This window comes from Octopus sinensis, linkage group LG17, assembly GCF_006345805.1.
Source record: "Octopus sinensis linkage group LG17, ASM634580v1, whole genome shotgun sequence".
Classification (NCBI taxonomy): domain Eukaryota; kingdom Metazoa; phylum Mollusca; class Cephalopoda; order Octopoda; family Octopodidae; genus Octopus; species Octopus sinensis.
Genome location: NC_043013.1, coordinates 13,726,273 through 13,736,759, shown reverse-complemented (window position 1 = coordinate 13,736,759; position 10,487 = coordinate 13,726,273). Strand labels below are relative to the sequence as shown.

The 10,487-nt window shown below is 36.2% G+C and overlaps 1 protein-coding gene across 4 annotated transcripts in view; it reads right to left on the bottom strand.

Moving 5' to 3' along the window:
* LOC115221048 (transient receptor potential cation channel subfamily M member 2-like) overlaps nucleotides 1-10,487 on the bottom strand; it is a 706,843-nt gene that overhangs the window by 677,068 nt on the left and 19,288 nt on the right. For 3 of the 4 annotated variants that reach the window (XM_036510357.1, XM_036510358.1, XM_036510359.1), the window contains exon 4: nucleotides 9,421-9,476. The exons of the other annotated variant lie outside the window; for it this stretch is intronic. In XM_036510357.1, the coding sequence (XP_036366250.1) occupies nucleotides 9,421-9,476 (56 nt within the window). The remainder of the gene's footprint in view (nucleotides 1-9,420; nucleotides 9,477-10,487) is intronic. 4 annotated transcript variants of the gene reach the window in all.

The window sequence follows — 10,487 nt, the reverse complement described above, 5'->3', positions numbered from 1 at the left end:
GAAGGATTGATTTAGTTAGTGATGAAGGCTGAGAGATAAACAAAGATCAAAGGAAGCTAAGAAATTAAGAGAGAATTCAGAAAGAGGCAATTCTTCAAAGAGGAAAATAGAAATATGCTGAAAATGGCAGAAAAGGTGGAGAAATTAAACTTAACAGAAGCAATTGATACCTTAAAAATGATTCTATTCTCATACATATATACATGCATACATACATACATACATATATATATATATATATATATATATATATATATATATACATACATACATAAATACGTATATATATATATGAGTGTATGTGTGTCTGTATGTATGTATATATATATATATATATATATATATATATATAATTAATAAAAAACGGGCAAAAAAGTTAAGAAAAACAACAACATGGTACATGCAAATTGTTAATAAGACGCTCACAGAAGGAAGGAAAGAAAGGGTGTTTTACGTTTCGAGCAAAGGTCTTTTTCAGATACAGGAGACAGAGTAAAATCCAAGAGAAAATGAAGACAAAGGGAAAATAAGGATTCACATAGAATCGGGTACTTGAAAATATATGTACCAGGTAGGGTTGGATAAACTGTGTTTCCGGTCTATGGTTGATAAGTATCAAATGGGATATTCTGGTTGTGTACACAGAGAAACCAACTTTATGAACATCGGACACGTATGAGAAAAGATGGAAGCAAGTGGTATGCGTGTTGGGAATGAAAGATCCTACATGAGTGTGTCCATAAAAGGTTAACAAAAAAGGTTTCAGTAGAGGAACGCGTTCTGCGGGGTCATAACCGTTCCCCCACTCCATCAGTACTTTGCTTTGTTCGTCCCCTCATTCGATATATTTCCGTAAAATTTTCAAATTCATTACGTAAATACCATTCGCTTACGTAGACCCCGCATTTCATTTTGTATTGTCCCTCTGTGTTTCGTCCTTGTGGTCGAAATAAAAGTCATTCGTAATTTCTCCTTTTTTGGTACGTGTTTCATTTCTGCTGAAAGTTTTGGCGTGAACGGTTGTGCTTTTGTGTGCTGCTTTGCAGCGGTCCTTTTTGTGAAAAGCCACTATTCGTTTGGTGGTTGTGAGTCGTTGAGAAAATGAAAAGTTATGCTGAATGAACAGAGGGTCGAACGTGTGTTGACCCGAGTGTACTGAAGCAGAATGTATTCTTTCCCGACTCGGGACTGATGAAGAAATGTGGAAGTTTGATTAAGAGGGAGGGGTCAAATGTAAAGCTGTCTCTTCCAGAGCGAGAGCGCGCTGTAATAAGAAATAGGACGATAACATACAGAACTTTTAAATTTCTAAATATCTCAGAGATATAAGCAGTGGTGGTACGATAGAGCAGCTGTATATTGCCAACTTAACGTGACAGTCCCATAAAGGGAATCACACCACCGCTATTTAGCCCTAGGAATCATCCACGCTTCCTCTCGGTCTTGACACATTTCCTGTGTCCTTATGTTTACATGGGGGAGACAAGCACCCCCCTCCAGCCAAGCATGCATCCAGAGACAGGTTTCTGAGTCTTGCTCGTCATCAGTCTGGAGTAGCATGGCTTCTTTCTTTATTATAGGCACAATGGCTTGATTATATAAAGGGGACATAACAAGACAAACGGGAACATAAAACAAATGATGTATGATTGATGGAATGATTAACAAATAATGAGAATGAGACGGTTCGACTTGCTTCCGCTGCGAGACGAACTGTGAACTTTTCACATTAATTCTCAATACCATCGTGTCTCACTGTGAAGCGAAACCACAATGGTCTTCGTATCATTATCGTATAAAATGTATCATTAATTGTTCACATTAGTCTTTCTATTTTCCTTTTCTATTTTATCTTTTTTTTTCCAAGTATTACATTTTTTCTTTTCTTTACAATTTCACAAAACACAAGTTCAATTCTCAGTTCATTTGCAGTTCAATTCACAGTTCTTTTTAAACATTAATTGCATTACGCTCGTAATTATATTACCGTCTGTGTTTTTTCACCACATTTATTCTTTACACGACATTTCTTCTTCCTCTCGTTCTCTTTCTTTTCTTGTGTTCTCCTTCTCGAGTCTACCGCTTCGTTCACATCTTCCTCCGTTTGTGTATCTGTAATTTCTCCCGGCTGCAAATACGTCTCTTCTATCTGTTCTTCTTTATCTTTGAGCTTAAACAACTTTAGATTTCCTCGCCATATACTTCTTCGTTTTGCAGTTCCATCGCTCTCAATATCTCTTCTATAGTTGGTTCCTCAGTGTTACCATTCTAAGTAATATTCTCTGCCATTCCTCTATCCGTTTCCGTTTCTTCTAAAGTTGTTGAGTTTTTCAAATACTTCTCTTCCATCTGTTCTTCTTTATCTTTGAGCTTAAAGAACTCTAGATTTTCTCGCTCTGTTTCGTCTTCGTTTTGCAGTTCCATCGCTCTCTCTATCTCTTCTATAGTTGGTTCTTCAGTGTTACCGTTCTGATATGTTATATTCTCTGCTATTCCTTTACTTTTTTCGTTTCTTTTAAAGTTGGTGACTTTTTACGTTCTCTCTTCCTGCTCTTCACCATATTCGTTCTATTATTGTTCCCCCTCTTCACTTCGTCGGCTGCTTTTTCTTCCACCGTTGTTTCCAACCTTTTCTCTACTTCTGTATTCGGGCATTTCCTTCGCATATGCCCCCTCATGCCACACAAGTAGCATTTTGGGGGTCTTCCCTGCAGCACAATATCTAACTTTTCACCGGTCGGTAATTCAATTTCATAACCCCCAAAATTCAAGCATTGTTTTGCTCACTGTTAGTACGTTCAACTTTGTATTTCCTCTCTTCAAATACTCTCTGAAGATTCCCACTATTACCCATTCAGGCTCTATTATGGGTGGGATTCTTCCAACTCTAATTTTCACTACCATTTTCCTGGTTTGTCGGGTATGAGAGTCCACCTATTTCCTTCTATCACTTGGTCGTTCCTCTTTGCCGCCTCCACATTTTCAAATATAACATTTACCTTGCCGTATTGGCTTCCTCTATTTATAAAAACCACTCTATCCATACAGCACTATACCATTGCTTCTATTTGAAATTCAGGTGCTATTTCAATCCTCCTGGATTCGTTGGAGAATGTTCTGTATACTATTGTTGAATTCCTTAACATTTTCTTTTTCTCCTCCGACATTATAAGCTTCACATTCGTTGCTTCTCTTCCTACTTTGCTCATGTATCTCTTCATCTTTTCAGGGTCACAATTCAACGACTTCGGTGTTAGGCTTCTTAATTTTTCCTTTTCCGGGTCTTCCGCGTAGCTCTTCATTTCAAATTTTTCTTTTACCACCAAACGTCGGCTTCGCACGCATCTTCGATTAGCTTCTCTCAAAAAACAACAAAAACATGGAGTAGCATGATTTGCTAGCTGCAGATACTTGTCTAGACCTTGTAAACATAGGTACTTGTATCGCAGAGTGGTCCCAGTTTGCGCACACACGCAGACGCGCGTCCGCGCTAGCCAGACGTAGCCAGTCGATCCTACGAGCTGACTGGCGCATGCACGATATATACGATATATAATTGTATCGTATATATACAAGTAAATATATCCTATACACGTATATATCGATACATGTATATATCGTATATATCGTGCATGCGCCAGTCAGCTCGTAGGATTAAATTTCTAAATATCTCAGAGAGATATAAGCAGTGATGGTATCCCATAAAGGAAATCACACTACCGCTATTTAGGCATAGGAAGCGTTGATGCTTCCTAGGGCTAAATAGCGGTGGTGTGATTCCCTTTATGGGACTGTCACGTTAAGTTGACAGTATACAACTGCTCTATACAGAATTTTGAAGAACGAAAATTGTAAGTTCGAAAATGCTCCACAAGAGGATGTAGAAGAATGTTTTACAAGAGAAAAAAGAATTTTGCGATTGTTGCGGTAATATTTGTGTCGGAAATGGCAGCAAGAAATCAGACACGCATACCCAGTAGTAAGGACGTTTGAGTTGTCACAATTAGAGTGGGTAGAATCCCACCGTGGACTGAACCAGAACGGATAATAGCAGCAATCTTTACAGAAAGTGAGAGAGGAGGCTACCGAAATATGGAGAGAATTAGGTTTAACTGGACCCAATTTTCGAATTGGTGGAATTACGGGGTGGAAGTGAACTGTATAGTGAATCAGTATTTTTATGAGGAAATACCAGAGACAGCGGAGCTTCCAAACGGATACAAATTGAAGATAATGATGACTGTAAGGTCTTCAAAATCTTACGGATGCGGCGAGAGGAGGCACTTAAAAAGAAAGTGCCCTAGATTATTGGAAGTTGTAGATATAATAGAGGAGAAGAAATGACCCAGGAGAATGAATTTGTGGAGGTTAAGGCGAAGAAAAGAGAAAGGAGAATGTCTCCGCCGACAATGGATCCTAACAAGTATAAAGCAAAAGAAAGACAAGTAGAAACAGTTCACCAGTGGGAGCGCCTAAGAAGAGTGTCAGAGAAAAATCAACATTTCCAAGGAAACACAAAGTCGTTAAACTTCACAAACAGTCAGACTCACAAACACAGAAACATTCAGATATACAGAAAAACAGAGATGCAGACAAACAGACACAAGATAACCCAGAAGTACAGATACCCCAAAACACAGACTCACATACGAAACACACAGATTTACAGTCACACAATCATACAGACATACAAGCACAAAAAATCTTAGACAGACAAACACAAGAAAACACAGAACTACAAAAGCATAATAACACAGAGTCACAGTCACAATGCACAGGAAACACACAGAAGCAAATTTTTCCTAGTGACATATACGACATCGCAAATAATAGAGAAAAATATTTCAAGATGGAAAGAGACTGTCAAGGTGAACTTAGAAGAAGGCTATGACAAGAACATAAGATTATCTTGATGGGTAACACTAAGTATAGCTCGTTAAAGGAGGTCTTTCCATCGGATGTGAATCCGCTGGGGACTGAGGTGGATGCTGAACCTTGCACCCCGGTGGTGGAATTTGTGGAGATAAAAGAAAAGATAAAGTGGTGAGTATCATCTGTTTCAAAGACTGTAAATAAGACAGTGTTAAATCCTTTTGTGTTCATACTGATTTTTAAAAATTGTGAACCTTTGTAAAAGTTTTTAAATTTTAAGTTCTAAAAGAACGAATAACCTCGTGGTCATCTCGGAGCGGGGCTGGGATGTGCCTGTTTATCAAAATCATCTTCATTATAATTATTTCACTTTTCATTCGTCTTTTCATGTGTTTTTTTATCCCCGCATGTGTATGTGTGTCCCTCTGTGTTTGGGCCTTGTGCCTTGGAATTAAAATTAATTCGTAATTTCTCCGTGAAAGAACAATCGTTGAGTGGTTTAATTCGTTGAAGGCTTCTGGCCAGGTAAGTCGAACTACTAAGATTATTACTATTATCGTTAATTTTTTGCGTTTTTGCAAAAGCACACAGCTTGTTCAGCAGGCTTATGATTTTATATATACTTTATACTTATATTGTGAAATTTGATTTAATACTAAATTGAATGTTTCCCTGTAAATTTGGAGTTGTACTCCCTAATATTATATATATATATATATATTATATTATATTATATTAGAGATAAAACCACTATTAGGCGCATGCACATTGGTGTGCGGGCACGCATGTGTAGGTATGAACATGCACGCTTACGCGAATACTATGAACCTTTTTACCCTCTTACTTTTACTCCCTCCCCTCACTTAGCGGTCATTCAAATAGCTCTTTTGTCTTACTAACGGTCATTCACACAGTAATTTCCCTTTGTATAACGGTCGTTTTTCATAGCATTTTTTCCGATGGCCGGATAACTGAAGAGATGGCGGCGTAGATTTCCACCTCGGCATCTGAAACTCGGAGTTTTATCACAGCTACCGAATAATTGCCACATATTACATTTTTTATTTATTTATTTTATTTTATCTAATTTCAGCTCATGAGCTGTGGCCATGCTGGGGCACTCCTCTATTTACATAATATCGAGGTCTCTTTCATTCTTTCGCTGTCTTATCATTTTTATCAATATATGTAGGATGATGGTTGAAGTTTAAAACACAATCGATTTTCCAATAAATTCCGAGAATAATCAATTACTAATAGCAGAAGAAGCAGGACTGCCAAATACTTCATTCCTTGTATCTCGTCTTATAGAGTTCCATGAAAGATGAGTGAAATCTATGGGTTCATGAATGAATGGTATCAGACAATTTATTTAATATGCCCGAATTGCAATATTTTAGAATAATGTATGATTCTCTAATGCATAAAGTACATTTGTTACCTATAGCATTATAGGGGAGGCCGTTTGCTAGTATATATGCTCTTATTCCTTAAATTATGTATATATGAGGGTAGAGTAGTAGAATTTTTATATTTAATGTTAGTAAATGAATTTAAATGCGTTCTATAACTTTTTTTTAAATACAACATTACTAACTATATATGTTCCAGTCTGATACTTATCTGATACTACTGTACATCCGTATACTACATTTTTATGAAGACAGAATCCTTCAAGTGGGCATAAATTGATTTTTATACAACTACATATTTTCCCTAATTTATTTTTGCTATTATCTATATATTTTGGAGGGGTGGATTTCCATTATTTAAGACTACCTTAAGGAATTTTAGTTGAGGAAATCAACTCCGGGACTCATTCTTTGTAAGTCTGGTACTTATTCTATAGGTCTATCCGCGAACCGGTAAGTTACGGGAACGTAAACACACCAACGTCGGTTGTGAGACGATAGTGGAAGGAAAAATACAGACACGAAGACACACACATACACATATACATAATATACGACGGTCTTCCTTTGGTTTCCCTCTACCAAGTCCACTCACAAGTCTTTGGTCGGTCCGAGGCCTTAGTAGAAGAAATCGTTTTGCCATCGCGCCCAGACAGGTATATAATGTTGAAAAGCTACAAAAATGGCGAAACACCGATATCCATCATTCCAAAATGGGAATGAGGGTGAGTTATCTTGCCTGTCTATGATTAAGTTGTTTTAACACCGTCGAAATGAGCGTTATATACTCCACTACACCATTGCCTGCAATATTTGTATCTTCTGTTTATATACGTTCGTGTAAAAAAATCTTTTCAATTTAATAAAGAGATTATATAGTTATTTATTTCTATTTGTTTATTTATCTCTGTATTTTATTCATTATGTTTTCGGTTTTGTTTATATTGTAACCAGTTTATGGGGATCCTCTACTGTCATATGTTGTGGTGTGTGCTAGTGTTCCATTCCAGTTTCCTATTCAGGCTAGGTTTATCTTCTATTATGTGTGTAGCTTCCGTAATTTGTCTGATTGTTGCATCTGTTCTATGCGTAGACAAGATTTTAACATCTCTGTTGTTGATTGATCCCCCGTGTTCCTGCTCGGCGTGTTGGTACAGAATCGATGAGCTTTTACCCTCCTTAAGTTCTCTACAATGTACATTTACCCGCTCTCCTATGCTTCGTGCCGTTTCCCCTACGTATGTCGTTGTCTTGTTACTGCATCATCCCTCTATACATCTTATACTATAGACTACTATTATCTTAGCCTGAATATTTTAAGTTTTATAATTATTAATTTTTATCAATATTAATTATTTACTATTAGTCATTTTCATTTTTATTAAATTTCATATTTTAACATTTTTGTATACTTTCTTTTATTATTATCTTTTAGGCGGCGAACTGGCAGAATCGCTAGCGCGTCGCTTCGTTCGGAGTTCAAATTCCACCGAGTCGACTTTGCTTTTCATCCTTTTGAGGGTCGATAAATTAAGTACCAGTAAAGACACTGGAGTCAGTGTAACCGACTAATCTGTTCCCCACAAATTCGAGACCGTGTGCCTACAGTAGAAAGGATTATTATCATCACCTTATTTTACTACCATTACTATTTTTCATAAATAAAAATATTAACACACACACACAAATAACAGAGCATATTTAATCTACTTTGTCTGTTGGAGTATCTCAACCGATCGGCATGTAACTTCCTTTCGGCTTTCGAAACCGCAACTCCAAATCACCATGCAATAACCTATCACTAGACCAATGAAATTTTACCTCCGATCAGAACTGGACCCTCAAGAAAATAAACAGACTGACTCGGTAAGAGAATCAAACAACAGGAACGTTTCATGACCATTCCCCACAGGCAAGACAACCAGGCAGAATGTCAAACTTGGTCTCCAGAAAGAATAAGAATAAGAATTATAACGAATCAAAAATTATATCCTTTCACAGAAAAGATTATAGATACACGGATTCCAAAGCAGTCCGTTACAGGCGAAAAACCCTCTACGCGACGGTAAAAAGAATCACATGCAAGATGAAAGAAACTGTAACAAAATCCCTTTTGCTTACTCTCTTCTTTCTTTATTTGTTTCTCTCATAACTCAGTATGACTGAACTTTTGGCGATCCACATTTTTTATATACTTCGCCCATCATTTTCTGATATTATTGAATTTTGTGAACATTTAATCATTTAAACATATTGATCCACATTTTTTACATTCTTAACCGATCATTTTCTGATACTATTGAATTTTGTGAACATTTAATCATTTAAATATGTTTTCTACTTCGCAAACAAAATAGGGCCTTGGGACCGAGGAGAGGAGGTAACGCTTAGAAAATGTCTTGAAGGATGGTGAACATAGCGACAGAAAATTTGCGACTGTTCAGCTACGGGACCAATGTAAGAAGGGAAGAAAAAGGGGTACTGACAGTTGGTCACGCGACAGCAGCAGGCAGAGGGGAAAGACTGCAGGGTGAGAGAACGACAAAGAAAAATAGGGAAGGGATGAAGGGAAAGAAGAAAGGCTGGGAATACAAGAGAGAGAAGGAGTAAGTAGAAAGTCTATAATAAATAAATACCCCCACACATATATGGGTATATGTATATATATTAAGTATGTAAGTATGTTTTAAAATGTATGGGTTATTTACGGAGTGCTCATAGAGAGCCTACGCGAAAAAATACAGAGTAGAGAAAATTTTAAACGCAAGTCTTAGGAAGTCAAACAGATTCCTGAACGCATAAATGAGAAATTTCAATCGAAGTAGTTGGATCATATATATTTATACATATCAACATAAATCATGCATGTACAGGCGTGAAAATTCCCCAAGGTTATAAAGAATGAAATCAAACATACATAGAAATATAGAAGAAATATGAAATTTATATAAAAATACTTATCAAATTACATATAAATAAATTTACATGCAACGAGTTATACGTGATAAATATAGGAGGTGCAACGTGGATGAGAGATTGGTACATTCTGTAAGGATCAGATATCGAGATATGTAGGTATTTAGTGGGTCTTTCGATATGATGAAAAAAGTTTATCTGGAAATGTCTGTCTACTTACATATCAAAAGATGTCGATGCCATAGGCGGTTGAATTTGTGTTTCTCTTGTTTCAGGCTAGAGAAAAGAGGAAAAACAATGTTAATTGTTGAAAGAAACGTTTGGGTTAGTATTTCTAGGTATAGAAAACATGTTTTAAGTAAAATATATGTTTGAAGGAGGAGGTATATAAGTAACAGTAGTAAGCAATAGGCAAAGAATAACCACATCTAAAAGTCTAACAACTACACACGGATATAGACACAGAAAAATCCATTTACAGATAAAATATAAACAGTTTTATTTTCAATTTAGTTTTAGAGATTTCAACATGGTTAGCATCATTGAATTCAAATGAAGGTCTGAAATCGTATTTACAACTATTTTATTTTTATGAAGTCCACTATTTATGATATCAGTGCAGATCCTTTTAATATCTTACTAATTTAGGCATAATTAAATAAAATCTTTAGGAAAATAATATCATCAGATGCAATATGAAACACAATTTATATATATATATAAATGAATTATAAAGTTCACATCCTGAAATCATCAAAAGACTTCCAAAAGCCTAAAATTCAAAGAAGGAAAACAGTAAAGACATTAAATAGTTCTATAAGTTATAGAAGGTTTTTTTCTAAAATTATGATGACCATATAAATATCATTTAATGTAAGTTTATTTAAGCGTGTACATATTAATTCTACATTTTCCCAATTGAAGAACGGACATATATTCTTGCGTAAGAAATGCTTCAAAAAATAAGACGATGCCAAATACGCTTTTAACAACTTCATCGCCACCAGAACGCAGGTCATTTTGATCCCATGTAATCTCCTCCATGTTCTGAGGTCAACATTCACTCTCTTCTATAAAGCCAAAAGTTCTGTGATCGGTGTAACACACACACGCACGCACGCACACACGCACACACACAAACATACACACACACACACGCACACACACGTTCGTGTGCACATATGATTGTGTGTATTATCTATGTATATATATGTATATATACATACATACATACATACATACCCATTTACTTGCCGCGGGTGCTTATAGTGTCGAATACTTTCGGTA